The 22,891-nt window shown below is 39.3% G+C and overlaps 2 protein-coding genes across 4 annotated transcripts; one reads left to right on the plus strand and one right to left on the minus strand.

Annotated features, from left to right (window-relative positions):
* Window positions 1–1,819: 1,819 nt before the first annotated feature.
* On the minus strand, window positions 1,820–21,643 carry mthfsd (methenyltetrahydrofolate synthetase domain containing). Of its 3 annotated transcripts, none has more exons than XM_085354222.1 (9): window positions 21,540–21,643; window positions 21,300–21,403; window positions 20,653–20,766; window positions 19,508–19,621; window positions 19,306–19,396; window positions 18,144–18,256; window positions 17,767–17,892; window positions 15,389–16,146; window positions 1,820–1,867 (listed from the first exon to the last, which is right to left on the minus strand). In XM_085354222.1, exons 1-8 carry the CDS (start codon window positions 21,565–21,567, stop codon window positions 15,394–15,396), a joined length of 1,443 nt encoding a protein of 480 aa, XP_085210348.1. In that variant the 5' UTR covers window positions 21,568–21,643; the 3' UTR covers window positions 1,820–1,867; window positions 15,389–15,393. The 3 variants fall into 3 exon arrangements, with proteins under 3 accessions (XP_085210348.1, XP_085210356.1, XP_085210340.1); XM_085354230.1 differs by lacking the exon at window positions 1,820–1,867 and adding an exon at window positions 20,817–20,930 and having other exon boundaries at window positions 13,600–16,146; XM_085354214.1 differs by lacking the exon at window positions 1,820–1,867 and having other exon boundaries at window positions 13,600–16,146.
* Window positions 8,434–11,751, plus strand: foxf1 (forkhead box F1). The gene is made up of 2 exons (XM_085354202.1): window positions 8,434–9,694; window positions 10,959–11,751. The coding sequence occupies exons 1-2, from the start codon at window positions 8,716–8,718 to the stop codon at window positions 11,120–11,122; spliced, it is 1,143 nt and encodes a 380-aa protein (XP_085210328.1). The 5' UTR covers window positions 8,434–8,715; the 3' UTR covers window positions 11,123–11,751.
* Window positions 21,644–22,891: the final 1,248 nt, after the last annotated feature.

Raw genomic sequence — 22,891 nt, forward strand, 5'->3', positions numbered from 1 at the left:
CCCTTCATCTCAGAGCAATAACTTAGTCAAATCAAAACACACAGGCATCTGCCTTCACACACAGACACACACTTTATAGTGGTCTCCACTGAGGTTAAATTTCAAAAGATAAATAAATAGTTGGACTGCATTCATTTTTTACAGTTAAAAAACTCAGAGGCGATCATGGCCTTTTATTGTGAACAGATGTACCAAAATTTACCGAATCTGATGCCATTGCCCCTTGGAGACTTGGGCAGTGATTTGCAGTGTGCTGAGGACACTTGTTTGTTAATAACCTGGTCATTTTGAAATCATAGACACTTTCTTTTCAAGCACGCTTCCTCTCATTAAATGCAAAACTTCTGGTGGTGAGCCAATGAGGCTGTTAAAACCTCCCTGCTGTGTACACAGTTTTAAAAAATTACAAACTTCTCCATAGCACAGTGATCTACACATTTGCCCAACAAGAAAAAGATCCCTGCTTGACCTGGGAAGAGACACAAATCCCTTAGGAATTGCATCAGGAAAGCCTCCGCTGTATAAAACCTGCCAAATCAAACACGTGGAGCTACCCACTGTGGTGACCCCATCTGAATAAGGGAGGAGCTTCTTTATTTGATTTGGCTGTATGAAACATTACTGTTGTTTTGCATATTTTGTGAGCAGCTAAACTCAAAACGTGAATGAAGGCGAACCTAAACAAATACAAAAATTCAACACAAAAAATGAATCTCTAAATAATTTCTAACAATTTAAAAAGGCTATTTAACAAATTAATTCACATTTTTCACAATAAATAAATAAATAATTCAGACAGATGCCACCAATTTACCCCCTTCTCTTATTGAGCTCTTGACTAGTCCTTCAGGGGTTACACTACATTGCACTTACAATATTTAAGCTTCTTTCTTCATTCCAGCCTCTCCCTGTCCTCTCATTTATTTCCCTGGCACTGCCTACCGCACCAACCACACCTCTCCTAACGGGTGTACTCATCTCTACTCCTCTCTTCACTTGGGATCACAGCCTAAACCTGGCAGGGTCTCTGTCACATGATGCCCATGCGCGTGATGCTTCGCTGGGACCCCCCTCCACTCAGGAAATGCTCCCGGCCTTTTTCCCACCCTAGTGTTCTGCTGTGGAGAGCTGGGCATTACAACTGAATCCAGTTACCATCCCAAAGCATTCCTGACTGATTCCAACCACTGCCTGGCAATGGGTTCCCACAGACGACAAGGATATGCCCTCATTTCAAGAGCACTGGGTATCAAGTTGTGAACTACCAAAAGCTGTTTATGGCAGAACAGAGGAGTTTGAGCTCCACAATAGGCAATTACAGTGCCCACTCATCCCCCTCCCCTTCATTCAATTTGTGGTTTGTCTGTAGGTGGATTCGGTTATGTGCAGATTAAAAATAGTCAACCCATTCCAGACAAAAACTGTGAGGGACATGGAACACACATTGCACAAACGATATCTCCCATTGTGGTGTACTGTTTGGGAATTCTTAATTGCTTTTTCCGAAGCAGCTTGCCACAGGAAAATCCCCCTTCAGAGTAAAGAAAAAAAGAGTCGGTGGGCTGTGCGTAAACACCATACCTATTATGTAAACACATACGTATAAACCCATGTCGCCCCATGTGCACCCATCAAACTGAAATCAAGGCAATATCAAAGAAGCTAACCTGCAGCAGAGCCAATTGTGGCCTGTGTGCGCCCTCCCTCTCTCTTTTGTGTTCTCCGCTGTGGTTTCTGCTTCAGCTCTCATTATTGATGTCTTTGCCTGCATTAGACAGACCATGATGGACCGGCCCTGGGAGGTGTGCAGGACTCCAGGGTGGGGCACCAAACAGGCTCGAACTCACTGTGTGGGATTGAGTCTTTTCTTTTTTTAAAAAATAGAGGGAGAGAGAGAAATAGTAAGGCCGTGATGCAGGAAAGCATCTAAAAAAATGTCATTTTTATGTTGAGCACAAAACGATGTGCAGCGACTTTTAAAAAATCCACCAGATAATGTCACACAAGAAACAAAAGTTCATACTGCCTCAAGTATAATGCGTTTAATCAAGGCTTTGAATCAAATAGATACTTTTATCATGAATAAAAGCTAATTAACACACAAAGCAGCTTTGGATGAATCACACTGAGCCCTAAATTAACTTAAATGCAAAAAAACAGAACTATTGAGGAACACTCATGCATGATGACGACAAGTATGTCCTAGTTTAAATATTCTACGCATTTAAATAAAGCTTTACTAAAAGGAAAGTAAACAAATATGAAGACCACACACCATCACTCCCACTGAGGGAAACCGGAAACTTTGAGAAATATCACATGCTGTCATTCAATATTTTGCTAGTGTAACTGCTGCTTTAATCATCTCTTATTCACCAAAATAGCCAATCTTACTATTACTCTGACAAGCTTTGCAATGTATTGTTTTTGTAATTAAACTTTTGATTATAATGTTTTCAAGAAACCAAAATAAAATATTATTTAAAAAATAATGCATGAAAATCATTGAAAATTGACTATATTAAGGAACATTGTGAAATATTTTTATAAGAGAAATTGCGTTAATACAGAACTAAATATGAAAACAGCCACTGAGCCATTAAAAAAACGTACCATGAATGCTTTAACTTTGTAAATAAAATGTATATTGTGTGTCTATTGTATGCAATATACATTTTTAAATAATATTTTTCTCTTTCCTTTGAATTCTGCCCTTTTGACTTCCTTTTGAAACACACACACATCCAAAAAGTTACAAACTTACCGAAACACCAGTTTGCTGCTATATACAGGTATATAAAATTATGAAGCATTTTCCCTACAAGTGCTAACCACATTTGGAAAGTCAGGAATTTGTGAAAGCTCCGGACCTGCCAAATTCTCCCCACTGCTGTCCTTCATGTCAAATTATGTGGTACTGCTTATAATCACAAAATAAACCAGAAAGAATTTTACATATGCTTTCATGCTTGTTTTTTCATTGTCTGAAAGGAATGCTTCGACATGAGGATGTCGAAAGAAGACAATTTAAAAAAAATTTAAAAAACAGGGTCAAATTTGCTTTTACATGTGACAAACAACTGAATCTAGAAGAAAAAGAAAGAAAACAGGAGTGGGAGTGGGCTGTCTATAATTTGACAATATGGCACACCAGGGACAGTTGCGGGAAGGCGTGTGAAGTGTCGCTGAGCAGCCTGGGGTTCTCACAATAGCGTTTTTTTAAACCAATGACTCATACTTTGGTATGATAACCTCTTTATCTGTTAACTGATAATGACAAAAAAAAGAAAAAAATGCTCCTTTATCCAACATATAAATCTAAAATGAATTACCAGATGACCAAAAGCTTAAAGGACTCTAGTACTAATTTTACAGTTACAGTATAAGATATTCTAACGATGCCTGGGGTTAATTTAACTAAAACAAATTCATTCAGTTCATGGTTTCAATCTGAATTCATGCTGTACGGTATTATTATCTCTATGGAGGACTCCCAGCTGTCAGTTTAAGTCTAAGGATAAGGTCACTGACCTGACCAACCTACTCAATGTTTATTGTCTGCTGTTTCTCCGAGTTGATCTTTTTGTCTCTGCTCTCCCCCTTTAATGCTCCCCTCTCTGCGCTTCTAGTCCTGCAGGAATTTTTTTTTCTGCAGGGGACCTTCCATGACAATAGAAGGTTATTATTTTGCTAGAATGCCCTTAGATAAATCGTGTTGTGATGTGGCGCTACAGAAATAAAGCTGAATCGAAGGAATTGATAACAACACAGCTATTAGTGCGGGTGTGAGGCGGATGCAGGCAGGTGGCTGTATGTCTCTATGTGAGACGTGACACCAGAATGTAACCGATGGGAAACTTAAAACAACTAAGCAAGGCTGTGTTTCCACACTCTTCCACGAATTCCAATTAAAATGATTGCACTGTAAAATTTAATTTTCTGATTAAATAAATCCTCCCCTCCCTTTTTGGAGGGAAAGGTAACACAAATTAACTGAGATAAGATTTACTTACACATTTTTATATCCATCAGACTCCGATATCTTCAGCATGACTCACAGGCTGGAAACATTGATTTATCCTTTGATTTGTCAGTAGTGCTCATATAAGTAACTTCGGCTCAGTGTCATACTCTAGGGACCTACGGAAGCGCGATTGTGTGCATCCTTTTAATTTGAGCAAAATCAAACATTTCTATAAAAGTTGTGGACATCTCTGTCAGAATTGATGAGGTTAGAAAAAATATTGAAAACATGTCTTGATGAGCAGATTAGAGGTAACTACTTTTCTTTGTAGTACCGATATCTTATCTGGAAAATTAAATGATCATAAAGCCATTTCTGCAGCAGCTGATTACTGGAGACGGCAGTGCCCATCAAATACACTTCAAATCCACATAGTGGCCCAACGCGCGCAATCAGCGGTCTGCTAGCAATCCCGTCCCTTCTCGATCACATAAACACCACTTAAACGAAAATATACACGACCACCTACAGCGCAGGGAAAGTGATGAGGGGGTGCCCACTCCGACATTAGGACACACTGTTTTTAATTAAAGTGACAATGCTGAGTGAACTACAGGCGACACTGCAGAAGCAAAGAGCCAGAAACCCATCTTACACAGTTAAGAATACAAATTGTTTAAAAATGTTTAAAAAAAACATCATAACCACATATATATGAATAACATTTCAATCGGATTACTTTTTTTATTTGGGTTATTAATGTTAGTCAATAAAGCATTAAATATTTATCAGAATTCTTATAAATGCGAGATAAACACTTTTATTTTCTACATTTTTCTCGAGCATTTGTGTGCAAAACTGAGAGCTCGGCACTATTTGTGCATTTAAAGAGTTGCTGACATTTCAGTTCTGTAGAACACGTAAAAATAAAATGGGTGTGAGAATAAAAAGTAAAGAGAAAAACCTATGTCGTTAAAAAATACGATAATTCAAACTCTGAACCAGATTCTCTTATTAACAGCCATTCATGTCTTTGTTAATTGATTTCAGCTCCCTGAGAGACTGAGGTTAGATCTTATTTTTTATGTGTTGATTCGAGCTCATAATAATTAAAAATGTGTTTTTCTTTCTCAGATTTGCAGTCAGTTTAGGTCAAACAAACGACATTAATGGAAACATTTATTCATGTGTTTTTTTGTTCGGTTTTTTTGCTATCCATATCTTATTCCCGTTTTCAAGTACTGTTTATAAAATAAAAATGTATTAGAAATTTTTGCCTATAAACTTATTTCAAGTTCAAGTCGGTCGAATTTACAGCCAGTTGATCGATTACTTGTCATACACTCCTTGAAACAAGTCCCTGCGGCCTCTCTGTGACCCTCCTTTACCATTAAAGAGGTAAACGGTTTATTAGTTAAAGAAAGAAACATTTAACCAAGTTATTGCACCTAATATTTTGAGAGTCTCTCTCCACCTTAGGCCTAATCTCGCCGAGCTTGTATTTTGTTCAGAGTCCAAATCAAATTAAGATCATAGCTTCCGCTTCTTTTAAATCTGTGATCCGCCAGGTGTAGGCATAATGTAATACTCGTGACAAGGAAATTATTTCTAACTTTATAATGTCAAGTCTTTCTTAGATGATCACGGCACCTCATTTTATCATTTAATCACGTAATAACAGATATCAGTAAGTTTCTGTTTTTTTATTTTGTGCGCAGTGGCAAGACTGAGCTGAAGAACATGGCAATGCTGCTTAGACTGAATTGGAAAATAATTACATTTTATATACATACATAGTTTTTTTTCATTATTATTATTATCTATCATAGGTGTGATCCTATGAAAAGTAGGCTCTCTTAAGTAAGAATGTGACAAACAAAAAATGTCTACGTACAGGTCAGCAGATTATTGTAACAACGCGATCAACCGAAAATCTGTTTCAGTAAATACTAGTGAAGCGACCCGGAAAGCCTGTCAGTACTGTGCGCTCTGCGGTGTACCTCCACCTAAGTGGACAAGCATTCCTGAGGATGCAGCGCTGTCAAATATTTCAAGATGCGACGTCACGGAAAAGTGCACGACTTCGTCTGCGACACAGCAAAGGGGGAGGTTCTGACCTCGGATCTCCAGCCCCAGTGATGATGAACATAATATGCCACCTTTTAGGCAGTTTTGTGTGTGTGTGTGTGTGTGTGTGTGTGTGTGTGTGTGTGTGTGTGTGTGTGTGTGTGTGTGTTTGCATACCTGTCCATAGGAGGGGGCAAAAAGATTTTCAAAACTCGCTGTTTCCATTACATACAAAAAAGGACATTTCTTGTACTTGTACTGTATAATATTCCTGTATTCTTGTACTGCTTGTACTATGTGATATTCTGAGGGTGAATAATACCTTTAATCGATTTCTCCATTATGAAAATATATAACTTTGCACCGTGTGAATACGCAGCAGAGGCCATCAAACAGATAATTTCTTCTTAAACACAAGAGACATATCCCCTCAGCTATATAAATGCTTTTGTATATATAGATATATTTGCAAATAACCTGACTCTGAAGAGCGTGAGACAAAGAATGGTATGAAGTCATCAGCGGTAATTAAATGCAGTGGGCAGAAAGAGGACGGGAGCGCGCCTGCCCCTGGTGCGCGCTGGGTGGTCTGCTATGCTGATAAATGTGTGGCCCTCACTTCAGGCGATTGGCCGAACAGGCACTGGTTAAAACAATACTTACATTCACTTATCCGTGGTTCTAAATCTCCTCTGCAACAGTAAAATCTAACCTTGGCACAGCTATCACCTTTGGGCTGACAATGATTTTTTGTTTTTTTACAGAGAATTGTTTTCTCGATTTCCCTTTGGGCAAACTACTTGGAACAAAAGAAAACCGCCCGCTTATGTTTTGGCACTGGGGAATTTAATCAGTAGGAACATTAATAAACCGCGCGATATTTTACTTATACACTGAGTTTGATTAAAATGTGTCACCTCAAACGGAACTCCTTGAAAAGATTACAGGATTTTTGCGCACAATGGAGTCGTCAAACACTGGTTTTACGCACGAACCAAAATACATATATTCTCCTCGTATTTATGTCCACGGTGCCAAAATCAACAGTCACGAACCCCTAAAAAACAATAACGCCGACAGCGAGCAGAAACACGCGCTCATCTAACTGAATTCAAAAGGTTGCAGGCTGCAGCTATCGAGATCTCCAGGGAACAATAACCAACCTACTGTCAACAGTTTCAGGCTATACTCCTCGACTTCCAGTAGCTCTCGCTCGCAATTTTGTGAGAGAGCAATAAAGCGATCTTAAAGTTGGTTTTTCAGTGTTGGAAAAAAAGAAAACAACCATTTTCCAAGTAAACTGTCACTTAGTGCAAGAAGGCAGAGCTTGATCCAAATTTGAACTCAACTTTTCTAATTGTCCTATATTATGTAACATAATGCAAATCGAACACTCTACGTCTCCTGCTGTGGGGATTAAAGAGCTGCATCACTAGTAATCCTGTGAAATGAAAGCCTTAAATCCACCTTACTTCAATTCCACGATCATTCGATGGAGAAGTGCCTGCAGAAGTCGATCTCAAGTCCCAGTCCGAGTTTCTGTGTTCAGAGTTCGGAGGAGCTTCCACCTCACTCCTCTTGCGTCCCCGCGTAAATATTATGACTACATTACACAAACAATATTCATGTGTTAAAACGTCCAGCATCGACTCTCCGAACAGGCAAGCATATCGCATCAGATTGAGTATTAGCTGATCTAACTGGGCTTTTGCTTGATTTTTTATTTAAAGAAGGCCAGGGAAAATGTTTACATTTTGCTGTATAAACATCCTGCCCATGTTCCTGTCTATCTTTTACAGAAATCAAGAGGGTGGTTTTGAATATGAGGGGCATGTTCTCTGGTAAATGTTTTCCATATACTAAAAATGTGATATAAAGTAGCTTTCTTTAAATCGTTTTAATTACAAAGGAGACATAACAAGGCTGCAGTCGTGTGGCTCTTGGGTTATGTGGCCTGCAATGGCGGGATACTGCTTGCAGGTTTAACAACAGATATGAGTTGTATAAATAGTGTTAAAATGATCATAACCCTAAAAAGAACATCGTATTAGAGAACAAGCAAAGCCAAAATCTGTATCCGAATGCTGAATCTAATGCATTCACTTAGTATAAGCTTATGCAAATCATTAACGGGCATTTGAATTTATTTGTGCTCTGAGGGATGTGTTAGCGTATGGGTCCTTGAAATTAAATGTTATATGTGAGATATATTCTCTATTTCTGTGTAAGGACGGAGGAAAAAGAAAGATTTCACTGAAAAGTGAACGCACACAGATGTGCAAGCTTACAGCCCACCACTTGAGTAGGAGGGCAATCGGGGAACTGGGCGGGTCCCAACATTAGGATGACCAAGACATACAGCTTCCAATGCGCCGATGGCAACAGATAAGTAAAAAGTGAGCTCCTCGGACGCACGACAACACACCAACTGAAGTGGAAAGCGGCTCCTGTTCTTCTCTTTATCCCATTTCGGGCACTGCGTACAAGGCGGTCCGGCTTCAGACTGCTGCAGGACTGAATCAAAAGCAACAGCTAAGAAGATAATCGCGCCTTCGCCTCTATCGCCACTATCATTATTCGATTTTTTTTCTTTATGACACAAATTTAGTACCTAACTTACTATTTTTTATAGGTGGAAAAGCAATTCTGTTTTTGTTTTCCGTCTCGAAGATTAAATTTAACTAATGACGGCAGAGGTTCAGCAGCCCCCAGCACAGACTCCTGCCCAGAGCAGCCCGATGTCTGCTCCGGAGAAGCCACACGGACAAACGGTGGTGATGGAAACTGCCTCCTCCACTACGAAAACCAAAAAGACAAACGCAGGGATCCGACGACCAGAGAAACCACCTTATTCCTACATAGCTTTAATAGTTATGGCTATTCAGAGCTCTCCAACAAAACGCCTGACCCTCAGTGAAATATATCAGTTTCTACAGAGCCGCTTCCCGTTTTTTCGGGGCTCGTACCAAGGATGGAAGAACTCCGTGCGTCACAACTTGTCCCTGAACGAGTGCTTCATTAAGTTGCCCAAAGGCCTCGGTCGACCGGGGAAAGGACACTACTGGACTATTGACCCGGCTAGTGAGTTTATGTTCGAGGAAGGCTCCTTCAGAAGGAGACCCAGGGGTTTTAGGCGCAAGTGCCAGGCGCTGAAGCCCATGTACAGCATGATGAACGGCCTGGGATTCAACCACATCCCCGAGTCTTACAACTTCCAAGGGAGCGGCGGGGGCCTATCCTGTCCGCCCAACAGTTTGTCTCTGGACAGTGGGATTGGGATGATGAATGGACACTTGGCAGGTAACATGGAAGGGATGGGTCTGTCCGGACACTCCATGTCACACTTGTCGACCAACAGTGGACATTCCTACATGGGAAGTTGTACAGGATCCACTGGGAGTGATTATCCCCACCACGACAATTCCGCCTCCCCTCTGCTCACCAGCGGAGGAGTCATGGAGCCTCATCCCGTATACTCGAGTTCAGCCTCTGCGTGGGCTCCAGCCCCTTCGGCCTCATTGAATAACGGGGCTTCCTACATCAAGCAGCAGCCTCTGTCCCCCTGTAATCCAGGAGCGAACCCACTGCAGCCAAGTTTGCCCACACATTCACTAGACCAACCATACCTGCACCAGAATGGCCACAGCACCACAGATTTACAAGGTAAGTTTATATATGTGTGTGTGTATATATATATATATATATATATATATATATATATATATATATATATATTTAATTTTCTAATTTAAAAAAAAAAGCGCAAAAGGTTCAGAGAAGCCGGGCCTGATGATATAAAGAACATTTGCGAGCTATGACAAAGATAAAGGAAACGAAAGATTTTATTCAAATTAAGACGCTTTGGTTATTAGAGGATAGAGACAGAGATGATATACTGTCCACATATGTCTGTGGTTTACAGAATTTTATTTCACATATCATGCGCCAAACTTGGGCCTAGTGGAAATGTTGAGTAATTCTGAAGAGCATCACACTGAAATGCGCCGGATTTATTCTGCAGTCAGTAAACATAAGGCTTATCTGTGCTGTGCATAATTGAGGGATTGGAATTAAGGCTATTAAGGAAATGATACAACACAACTTAACCACTTTTTTCGTAAATAAAGTTCCAGTATTTTGTGAATCATTAAACATAATAAATCAGGTTTATTAAAATAAAACCCAGACAGAAGACCAGAGGGGTTCAAACCTCCTGAACGTGTGGTATTAAAAAATAATAAATCAAGAGATGGTTGAAAGAGTCTACCGGGAGAGTTTAGAGTCACGCCAATCTGTGGACAAAAAAACAAAAAAAACAAGCGCGGTTAGGTCCAGCCTGCCTTGCCTCGAGGCTCTCGGTCCTCCGGGACTGGCGTGCAAAGGGGCCACTGTCAATTAGCCCTGCAAGCCCGCCTCCCCTTTTGACAATCTTTATCGGGTTTACTAAATGGACTCTGGCCCTAAGAGGAATGCATGCATTTCAGTTAGTATAATAGAGTGAAGCTCAATTTACAAATATAAACTTCTTTCTTACACAGAATATAAAGTGCCTACACATACAGCAATCTTTTTGCGGTAAAATATGGTAGATATAGAGCATATTATTATTATTATTATTATTATTATCATTATTATCACCACATATAACAGTTTTATTATTAGGGTTTCCAGAACGCATAGCGCATAGCGGTCTGTAGAACTGGATAATTCTAGTATCAGCAAGATTACCAATCAAATCGTGTTGCAAATAACTTGTAAGCATTTAAATAACTTTTTATTTCAGAACTATAAACAACATTTTTCTTAACTGGGGGAACATAAGGTAACATAGGTTACTAGCCTTCAAGTACATTACATTTAAAAGTGACCCTTTAAAATTATTATTATTAGTAGCATTTCCATTCATGTTTTAAATGCTTTTTTGCAGGTATTCCTCGGTACCATTCCCAGTCTCCCAGCATGTGTGACCGAAAGGAGTTCGTCTTCTCGTTCAACGCCATGACTTCCTCAGCCATGCACTCACCGAGCAGCGGCTCCTACTATCACCACCAACAGGTCTCCTACCAGGACATTAAGCCCTGCGTGATGTGATGTCCTCCGTGGACAGTCTAGAGACTAGAAGATGGTGTCACAGACTTGAGCCATGAAGCAAAACGGACTGAAATGAACAACGAATGAGTAAACTACCACTGAGAGGCATGCCCCAGTCCTGGAGAGTGCTCACTGCTTCAAGTAGATTGGACTACTTCTCTGTGCTGTTACACACAGCGACAGAGACACGGAGACAGGCCAATTAGAAAGCAACCACATAATAATATATAATAATAATTAAAACAAACTCTTTTATGCCATCTTCATCAACATCGACCAAAAGCGTGGGCGTAAGACACCCTGCTGTTGTTTGGTACTTAGTCCTGCAGAGCGGATGACTACCACTTCACACTTTTGTTCTTGTGTATTCATCTTGTTAAAGTAGGTCAATGTTTAAAAAAAAGAAGAAAAAAAAGAAAAAAAATGCACACATTTCCCCGTCTCATGTTTTTACCTTTCTTTTTCCTTTCATTTTTTTGGACTTGCATACAAATGTTAGATTCTGAGATGAACAATTATGGACGTTACATAGCCTGTATAATGTAAGTCCATATACTGTATACTGTGTAAAAACAATGACGGCACTTTTTGAATAACCTATAAGCGCAACTTTCTTTTTATTTATTCTGTAGGCCTATATTTTAATTTCAGGCGAACTGGCCAAGGAGTTATATGCTTTATTGGCAATATTTGTCAGAACGCTTATTATTTGTTTTAAAATGAAAAATTGAGGATATATTGTAAACACTGTTATGTCTTTTGTGTCAGCTATATGTAGACCATTACTTTCAGCATTGTATACATTGGTAGAAGAAGGGGGGGGGGGGGGGGGGGGGGAGTCTAGCAAAGGGTCCACCAGCGAGGGTTTGTCTTTAGATTATATTACAACAAAGCATTAAGAAATAAAATATCTTTTCGGCTCTTTAAGCCGGCAATTCCACCAAACGACATCCATTTCGATTTTATCGCACACAGACAATTTTCGGGGGCGATGGTCCTGCAAGCAAACATGCCTTGTAAACAGATGCAAAGACAGTGATCCTTATTGCATAATTAACCCCAAATTAGCTTATTTAAAGATGGGAAGCTTTTTTTGTGTGTGTGTCCAATTCTTCAGCAGCCTTCTCGTGTAAATGTATATTATTGCAATTCTTTAATGTAAAGCGATGGTTCGTTTATTTGGGGTTTAAAGCACAACCGGTACCCTCGGTACTACAGACAGTTGTCACTGTGGTGCAGTTAGGTCTTCTATTTCAAGCAATTACTGCAGCAGTCTGTTGTTTTCACCTACAGTTGACGTCCAACTTTGAAAATTAGAATTATTAGAAGAAACTAAACTTTTCCCAATCCATTGGTCGACTGGTGAACATTAACAGTCAAGGGTTTGAAAGGTTAATCGTAACATGTCTTCGATCTGTTGAGAGTGTGCAGTAGTTAAGGCGTAACAAATCCGAGGCAGAGATCTCACACGCGTCTGGTTACAGGGTGAAAACCTGCAGCAGTCCCGTTGCTTTGGCAGAACATTTCTTGCCATGGTGGAAATACAATAAATTGCGCTGATCTAATTTAAGGAGCATAACTTTGTAATAATTAGTTTTGGAGTGTTCCGCAAAATGCGTAATTGTACAACAGAAAATTGGCCTAGGAAAATGAAAAAGAAAAAAAGTAGGGCCGATTTTTCATAAAGAAGAACATCTTTATTTCTCATCTAAAATGAGTTGTTTTTGTTACATAAAATAGATATACCACTCATGATACTGCAAAGACAAAAATAAGCAGTTAAAAGTACTCATAAATAATACGCATAACGTGTATTGTACTGTGTAAAATCCTGGTTATCTTATCTCAGAGTCAAAATATTTTAATTTTACAGATGCAAATTATTATAAGGGACACGTTTTTTTTTCTTTATCAGATTTCTGATCCATTAATTATAACTGTTGTTTTTCGACATTCACAAACACGCATGTCTGTGCGGCTTAAAACCAATTTGGCAATTTTTTCATCTGAATGACCGCAAATCATTAAAAAAAAAATAAAAAAAAATCCGGACGTCGTTTCTTATTTTAAATTTCTTCAAGTTTCAAGCAACATTTATGGCGTTTAAAAAGTTGTTCCTAATGTAAGAGTATGGTGGGTACAATCTATTAAGTGCATCAACACAGTCAGTGTAGATTAATCCGATGCTCATGCTTGTGATTTAGATTAAGTAAACCAACTGCGGTTTGAGGCCTTTTGTTATCTTCTTTAATCTTGACGGTTAAGTCATGTTTGCGTGTACAACTACATCTTTACAAGGGGATGTAACATGCTCCACAGTGATACGCTTTGCAATCTCACCACATGACCACTGACTGAACCCCAGTAAAACGAGCATGCCATTGAGCACAGGGGTAAGCAGGCTTAACAGCAGTGGAACAGAGCATTAACAAACTGATGACATTTGCCAAGGTTCAGTGCTCTGGAGGGCTGAGGGAGAAAGATGGCGTTCCACAGCTGTTCCCTGGCCAGGGCTGGATGACAGCTCCATAAAAAGCCAGAGGCCTGGTACTGTGCAGACAGACACACTGCTTGTGTCCCAATCCTGCCAAGACTTTAGTGCAAACAGGACATCTATGGGTTAATTTCTTAGGTAATGGCAGTGCAGCTACAGAGACAGGTGTAAACAGAAGAAAAAAAAAATAGAGTCATTGGGCAGGTTATCTAGCACTTGGGTTTACAGAAGTTTGAAGGTAATGTTAACAGACACATTTTCCAAACAGAGAATAAGAAAAATGTCACTCTGCAAAAATGAATTAATCTTTTAAAGTTTTCTTTAAGCTTAAAACTATTTCAAGTTTACAAGCTGGCATTTTATATGTTACAACTGGGTGAAACACATCAAGTTTTATGAAAATCCAATAACGGGCCTGAAATATCATATTTAACCACTAACAACATAGTTCTGCCTCTTCACGAGAACGATGGTTTGAGGTGGTGGGGAACTTCAGAGTCGGATCTCCAAATTCTGCAAAACCTTGTGAACATTTATAATCCATCAATTTTCTTTTTTGTTTGTTTTTCATAAAAAGACACTCAGTGTTAACGGGTACAGTCAAACGCTTTAGTGAAGAAATAAGTAAAGTCATGTGGAGCAAATTTATCTAATATTGAGGGCAGCATCACTCTCTCACTGGCCCAACCACACCAAATACAATGAATAAATTTGTATTTAGTCACTATAATGGTGCAAATATAACTGTAAAAATGAACGCTAGCTAAAAAACAAAACAAAAACAAAGAAAACAGAACAGCAGCAATAGAGGCCTTTAGCTCTTCCCCTGTTTATCGTTGTAATCTGCCTGTTTTAGATTTTCATGGTTAAAAAAAAAAGAGAAAAAAGAAAATCATACAGTAGTAGAGACTATCCAATAATCCCGTGTTATGTACAAGAATCAATCAAGCCAAGAAAATCACAACTAAGTCACGGTTATTTGTAAACTCTTTACATTTCTGTAGTCTCATTAAAGTTCATTAAACTTTAAACACTTGGAGTCTGTTCACAAGTTCTGTAAATCTGGATGAACTTGGACAATGAAAAAGACAAAAATGGTCAAAGGTAGAAGCCTGCGTGGCTAGACTTTTGTTAGATGATGAAATGTTATATTTTACTCCCAGTTTTGTGACTCAAATGATCAAATGTTGTGACTTGCCACACGCAGGTGCCATTTTGAACAAAACGAACCTATTTTTAAACAAGTAGGATGCAGACAAACAGGTCTGGCAACATCATGGATGTGATAATACTGACGGCTAGTTTTGAGAAGGAAAAAAAAAAAAAAAAAAGCACTAGCCTTTTTTATTTTTTATTTTTTAAATTATTGTATGGTAGCAAAAGCACTGCATGCAGTTTGTAGACTGAAAGAGAAAATGAGTGTTGTGTTTCTAAGAATCTCTGATAAAGGCACTTTGAAGAGAAAACGATTGGGACAAATTTAAAGAAAGAAAGCTCCTGTAGCCCACTTAACAGAGCATATAGCAAAATCTTAGTCGTTATAGAATTTGTCTGGATTCAAATCAGCACAAGGTTCACTACTCTCATAGTTTCAGGTGTTGTTAATATTTAGTCATGCCTGCTAGGTTCAAATATGTTCTCTTCTAATAAATCACATTTTTGTTCATATTTTTTTTAAAGCAAAAAAAAAAAACCAATCAACTCCTTTTATGGTGTTTGCAGTTGTCCAAAACTGTAAACAACTTAAGCATTACATTAGGTATATTTCTTACTGCTTTTACTGCTCAGTTTTTTCTGTGGCATCACTCTTAGCATCTGGTGCTGATACTTCAGACTTCGGAGCCGCTGCTGGTTTTGGTCTTCTACTGGATTGTCCAGATTTCCTGCCTCCTCGCTGGCTCTTGGCCAGTTCAGCCTGCAGACTGTGACCATTGAGAGCGAGCCCCTGCAGAGCCTCCAGGGCCTGATCTGCAGAGTGGGGGTCACTGTAATCCAGGAAGGCCCTGTGCTGAGCTCCCTGCCAGGTGAGTCTCAGTGGAGTGGCCTCCCTCTCTCGGAGGGCGGTTTTCAGCTCACTAACACGCAGCCCAGCAGGGATTCCTCCCAGATAAACTGTTGTCACACTCAGATGGAGCTTACGCTGAGATTTGACTTCATTTCCACCCTCTTCTGGGACCTGCTCCTTTGTGTTCCCTCTACTTTTTCCCTTTATTGTCTTGCCAATTTCTTGCTCGTTACCTGCCTTGCCGTCTCCTCTGCTTTCTTTATTCATTCTAGTCAGATGCTGTCTGGCTTTTGGTTCTCCCGCTATTCTTTTTTCCAGTCTAGAGTCCTGGCTGGATTCTCCCTCAGCATCCTGCTGTGTGTTTGGCCTCAGCCTCCGTCTGGTTTGCCTTTTGGGTTGACTGGCGTGCAGACCAGCTTCTGCCGCAACAGGCGCTGCCCCCAGTGTTACATCCTTTCCAGCTTGTTCTTCAAGAGCACGCAGCTTCTTCAGGATGGGGATCTTTTGCAGCTTTTCTGTGTCCAGCTGAAGACAAAACTGGACAGACTCAGTAATGCTGAAACGAAAAAAATGTGTCTCACACAGCATACAAACAGACCTGCTCAGGGCCGATGCAATGCACCTATTCATAATAAAGAGAAAGCTGATAGCTCCTCACAGCCCATGCTTAAAAACCATCTTAATACCAGCAGGATATTTCACTTCCCAAGCAGTTAAAAATAAAGACTGCTATCTTGATTTGTTGGGTCTTCAAGTGTCTTGGCAGACTTTGATGCTGACCAGTCCTGTAAAGGATATACGGACCTATTGTTTTTACACTGGCCTGTTTGACCCGTCATTCCCCTGCCCCTGCAGAGCCAAGGTGGCTGGGCAGAGAAGCCTTTGATGATCAGACGCGGCCTTCCTGTCTATGAGGTCACTGGGTCCTGTTTACTTATATGCATGTTGTAAGGAACCCAGAGGTTACACACAAACTTACCACATAAGAAAAATAACCTTTACCTATGTCTAATTAAAGATAAATTATCAAGAGGAAAAACACATTTCATCTTTGTGCCACTGTCAGTAAATCAGAAGCTGTTTATGGTCCAGGCTGATTTAAATACAGACGATGATGTGAAATGAGTGGTAAATAAGACTGATAAAGCACTATAAATATATCAGTAAAATTCCCAAGATAAAACAAACTAATTAACTGTGTTTGTTTTTTAAAGTAAACAATTTTACATAAGTGTGCACTGTACACACCATCCATAAAAACTAAAACTATTTTTTTTATTTCTAAGAAATAAAAAAGAAAATAACTGGAATTTTTTTTTTTTTGGCAAAATGGCATTATTACAGTAAGTGCACTCAGAAGAATAAACAATGCTGGATAGACCGTCCTCCAGTGAGCTGTAGGTTTTCTATGTGTCCACTAGAGGGCAGTGTTACTAAGGAAACGCAACATTTTTGTCATGTAACCAAAGCAGCGCATTTTCCTATAAACTCTATGTTAATATTTGATCCCATGAAGTAATTATAAAGACTCATGTGTGCTAGTGTCATATCTCGTCTTGTCCTAAATTGTAGAAGAGATTAGTACAAGCTAATGTATACTTTCTGAACACAAAAACTTCAGTTGTTTTTTTCTTTTTTTTCCTTTTTTAAATTTAGTGTTGGGCATTTATTCTCCCTCTAAATGCCGGTTTCATTATGTTGAATGACAACAGGGGTGGAGATCTGATCAAACATTCATGAAAAACATACTTTCAGAGCAAGTCATCTTACTGGAACATCCATATTATCAGATTATTGACTGAAAAACATTTTTAAAAGGTGCAGGATTTTTCCAATAACATTATTTTTCAGTAATGGAAATCCACATACTAAGAGCGAAGCATTAATCACAGATGTTAAGTCTTTCATAGATAAAGGCATTAACGTCATAATTTTTCCAGTGTTCAAATCAGTTACTTTCAGCTATGCTTTACTGAACGCTTTTTTGTATGCCCCTCTTCTAGATAAATCCATCACAGAGATTTGAGGGGAGACACGAGGAATGACATGTATCAGGTCAGGCCAGCCTTGACCTCTCAAAATCAAGTTGACTATGAAATAACTACTATGCTTTACACAAAGCAAAAACAAGCACACTCAGGTTACCTTATTCCAGATGATTCCACATGGCTTAGGCAACTGGCAATCTGTTTTAATAACTCTGGTCGGTGTGAGGATGTAGTCTACAGTCAGGTCATGACTTCCCATTAGATCTTCTGGAATGTCCATCACCTGAAAGCACAGTTATTCCTCAAGTATTCAAATTACTAATGCTGAAACAACAAGTGGGAGGAAAAAAACTCTAAACTATGTCTGTTCATGTCAGTTCGAGCTGCACATCTTTATTTAAAACTGTATTATTCCTCATTTTAATACCAACGTGTTCTTTAGCTTTGTAAAAAGGGACAAGCTGCTTATTGCAAAACAAGATCCATAAAACATTTGAACTGCTCAGTGAGATCAAACTGAATGCGCAAACCAACCTGGCAGTCATGGACAACAGTAACCACCACAGTAGACTCATTCACGGCACCCATTGAAGCCATCATTCCATACTCCAAGTCAGCAAAGCCTTCTCCTTTTCCAATCCGAAAGCCTACAGCGGAAGGCAGAGAGGGAAACTTAATTTAAAAATGTATACTGTGCAGTTTACGAAATCCTTTTGGAGATTTGTAAACTCCTTTATACTGCCTTACAGTAAAACATGTGTTTCGCTGCAGTACTGCATGAGTTATCTTGGGCATTTTAGAAATGAGGATCACCATGGAGTGCGGTTAGCAGACAATTTACATGGCGGGAAGAACACAGGAGAAGCCACAATAAGCAGAAGGGATCTGATTACGTGCATCTGCCTCAATCTTATTTCTGCTCTTTTTCCTCTATGCTGGCAGAGTGTGCAGAAGTGCCTCAATAGGCTTAGACACGTGCAGCAATCACAATACCTTTGTTCCATTCTGCTTTCAGTCAGCACAGCCTCTCATCATTTTCCACTGTGTAGTAAACAAGCCTTGCATAAAACAATTTATAATCACCCAAGTAGTGATTTAGGAGAATCGCTATATAATAACAGACTATGTTGTTCATTACTCAGCTAATAATTGTAAATTCATGCTTGAAAAAGCAGGTTTTGCAGCACATGCTGCCTTTTCCACCTTTAGAGGTTCAAGGAGACCTATTGAGCTCATTTGCAGCATAGTTTTCCTCTTGGACTGCAGCACAGTTGACTAAACTAACCTTGCTGCAGTCTCTCCGTTCATAATCTCTGTGACACCATTTTCACTCGTCTCCTTTAAGCCACCTTTCAGCTGGCTTATATATACCCTAAACTCATTGGCTGAAACTTTGGCCATGTTTAATATAAGTATCCAACAGTGTTACTATTGTATATATGAAAATAAAGAAAAAAATTGTTTCACTTTGAACTGAAAAAATATTGTCTATTCTGCAATAATAGACAGTAAATTGCACACGTGGTTCTAACTACTATTTAAGGAGTACTGCATTTTCTTTAGATTTTATATATTTTAGTGCATGTATGGTAAACTTGGTCTTGAATTCACTGCTCTGTTGCTCTCCCACAATCATAAATCATTTAGGTTACCAATATGAAACTGAAATAGTATCGTGACATGGTGTATAAGTCACCTTTCTCCGACACCGCCACAGAACCAACCACCATCAGGTCAATTTTAATTTTTGCATCCAGGCCAACAGGTACACTGAAGTCTTTCACACCCTGGAGATGGTTTGAAGGTTTCAGAAGAAAGAAAATCTAATTATCATTATTGGGAATTTAAAGAGGAATGACAATGCTGACAAATAAGAGCAAACATTAGTACATTTATACCTGAGAGGAAGAACATATGCGTAGTTGTTCTTTGCTAGCCCCTTCAGGTGGAGTAATCCTATTGAAAAGGCCTGTACGAAGACGAGGAGTTGGGACCAACAAAGTTTTCCGTGCCTGCAAAAATTATTTCAGTAAAATGTTAAAAATAAATAAATAAATAAAAATAAATAAAATTAAATTAAAAAAAAGATCCTGAGTTATTTAATAGGACTAGAAATTAAAACTGAGCTGAATAAAATCAGTGGAGTGATGGCAAAATTACAAAAAACAAAAACATTTAAATTTAACTGATGCAAAACACTGATGTTGCTGAAATGTGACTTTACAAAGAACCTACAGGATATTATACAATAACTTAAACAATCTTATGTAGCAAATTCTTGACCACAGGTGCAAACTCCAGTTCTTGAGGGCCGGTGTCCTGAAACTTTTCCATGTGTCCCTGCTGCAGCACACCCGAATAACATAAGTAGGTCATTAGCAAGACTCCATAGAACAGGGGTGTCAAACTCCAGGTCTCGAGGGCCGGTGTTCTGCAGGTTTTAGATCTCAACCTGGGTCAACACACCTGAATCAAATGATTAGTTCATTACCAGGCCTCTGGAGAACCTGAGGACATGTTGAGGAGCTCATTTAGCCATTTAAATCACCTGTGTTGGATCAAGGACGCATCTAAAACACCCAGGACATCGGCCCTCGAGGCCTGGAGTTCGACACCCCTGCCATAGAACTTGACTGCATGCCGAGGTGGCAATTCAGCCATTTGATTCATGTTACAGCAGCTCATGAGTGAATGAACATGGTGCAATAAAAGTACTTTTAGAAGTAAATTTTTCCAAACACTTTACTTCAATTTACTTGAGCAGGTTCAGGGGTTGCCACCTCAGCATGCAGTTAAGTACTATAGAGTGTTGCTAATGACCTAGTTAAGTTATTCAGGTGTGCTACAGCAGGAACACATTTAAAAGTTTCAGGACACCAGCCCTCGAGGACTGGAGTTTGACACCCCTGTTCTAGACAGTAATAAAACAGTCTAAAATTTCTCATTTAAAATTCTGCTTGCATTTAAAAATTCAAAAGAAAATCATGTAATCCAGCCTGAGGCACTCTGGTTCTTGGTTTTTTTTCCAACCCTGCAGTGCTACCTGCAGCACTGCCAGCCGAGCACCCTCCAGAGGTTTGTCAGGATCCACCTTCACCTCAGATGTGTGGATGAACGCCTGCAGCTCCAACACCTTGGCGCAGGCCGCAAAAGCACCCTACAGCAGAAAGGAAGGCATCTGATCATAGGTTCCTCGAGTCAACTTACTTCCAAGGTGATAAAGCGTGCCTGCTGCTGGGGTCTGTCTGGGTTAACTTTGACTGTCTGGCTGGACTTGAACTCCTGCAGGCCTGCAAGGCTGTAACATGCCTTACCTGCACCCTGGTCAATAGGTGCACAGGAAAAGACATGTATGCATGCACAGAGACAAGACAGCCATTAGTGATTCAAAATTTAAGAACATCAGTCAGAAGCTGTGCTGGTACCCTGAGTGTAGCAAGAATTTCACCCCTACAGCCCTTATTATTTTCTTCAGTTATTTATTTACTTACTTACAGTACTTTACATATAACCCAGACAGTCACAGGCTCAGATTTTTCCTCTTCTTTCTTTTTTCAAGTATATATATTTTTTTTAATTCGAGAAGGAGGGAGGAAAAAACTGGAGACTAGTGGCAGAGGTTGACCTGCCAGTGCATTGATTTGAATGAGAACTGCGCTGCAGCTCTTCAGCTAAACTGCTTTAACCTGCCTTGAAATTTGGGATTCTGTTGTGGACGGGCCTCGGAAAGTTTGCCAGATTCTTTTCTTCTATGTAGTCCCAAACTTTCTGACGAATGTCCCATTTCGATCCTCCTGGAGAGAAAATTGGAGTTTAACATAAACGCTAACCGAAGCAACATTTACGTTTTCAGCATCACATTTAGCGAATCGACGACTTTAACAACAATTTCAACGGCAAAACAAACGTTTTACAAAACACTTGACTTACCCGGGTTGATTTTTATGACGGGATCCATCGCTTTATTAGAGCCACGGGTAGGTTTATTCTACAACACTCGGATGCACTCCACGCAGTAATATCGTACACGTGAGCTCTGTAACATAATACTAACGGAACAGCTGCTTGTCAATGTTTATCATTGCTACGGTGGCTCAGAGGGACGATCCTAACGAAACGCGAAAGGGAAAGGTGGTTTTGAACTTCTAGGCAACCGTAGTCTGATAAGCAGAACACTCGCGCTTCTCTAAATACAGAAAATACAGTCGAGAAAAAGCTAATTTTTCTTACTATCGACACGTGTAAAGTCAATTATTTCAAACCTTTTTTGTTAAAATTTTGATCTTTATGCCTTACAACAAAATGCATTTTTATAGTGACAGCAAATGATGCGTGTGGAAAATAGCAGTCAAAGCTTTGTCAGTTGTATGAGCCAAATTAAAAGAGTATGCCACTGGTTTTTTTCTTCCATTTTTTTTGTAAGATAATCATTTCCTTTTAAACATTATTTTACAATTGGAAGACAATCAAGAGATATTTTGCATTTTTTAACATTATTTTGGAACCACTTTTTCAACAACTAGGTTTACATTATGTCTCAGGACAGGTGTAGTTTACACAACAGATGCTTTAGCATGGATTATTTTTCAAATTCATGGGTGGGACACAAAATATCCTCCAACAGTAGGATGAAAATGACTGAAAATACCCACTTTCATTTGTTAGGAATGGGGTCACTAAATGGTTTAATGGAAACTCTGAATTATATGGTATTGATTTTGCTTTGCAGGCAACACTTCTCACCCAAGCACTGGACTGATGTGTTAGCGCCCATATCATCAATCATCAAAATAAAAAATATGTTATGAGTTGTTATATTTTCCTTGTTTTGTTTTTTGTTCTTTTGTTTCTTTTCTGTGTTTTTCTTTTCTGTCTGTTTGTTTGTTTCTTAACACAAAAAAATTAAGACAGGATGGGCTGGTGCAAATTCTTTAAGGTGGCCAGAAAAATTAAATTGCAGGGTTCCAGAGCACTATTGTCTGTGTAAGGAAAGGGCCACTTCAGCATCTGTTATGGAGTAAAAACAGGCAGGATAGGGTTGTGGCTTCAGTGTGCGCTTTAACAGCAACTGATTGTCACGAATGACAAGCTGTGATAACAGCAATCTTGCAGGAAACAGGAAATAATCTGAAAAACTTAATGATGAAGTAATTGTTAAGATGTGCTGGTGAAAACTGTTTAAAATCTCAGTTCCTGGCTATTATGGCTTGTAATTTACCTCCTAAATTTTTGATCCATTAAGACGTTTTTGAGAAATTAAACTAAAGGAGAAAGGAAATAAT

This window comes from Diplotaxodon limnothrissa, linkage group LG1 (assembly GCF_057381915.1).
Source record: "Diplotaxodon limnothrissa isolate DT_005_m linkage group LG1, D_limnothrissa_male_GT1.1, whole genome shotgun sequence".
NCBI lineage: Eukaryota > Metazoa > Chordata > Actinopteri > Cichliformes > Cichlidae > Diplotaxodon > Diplotaxodon limnothrissa.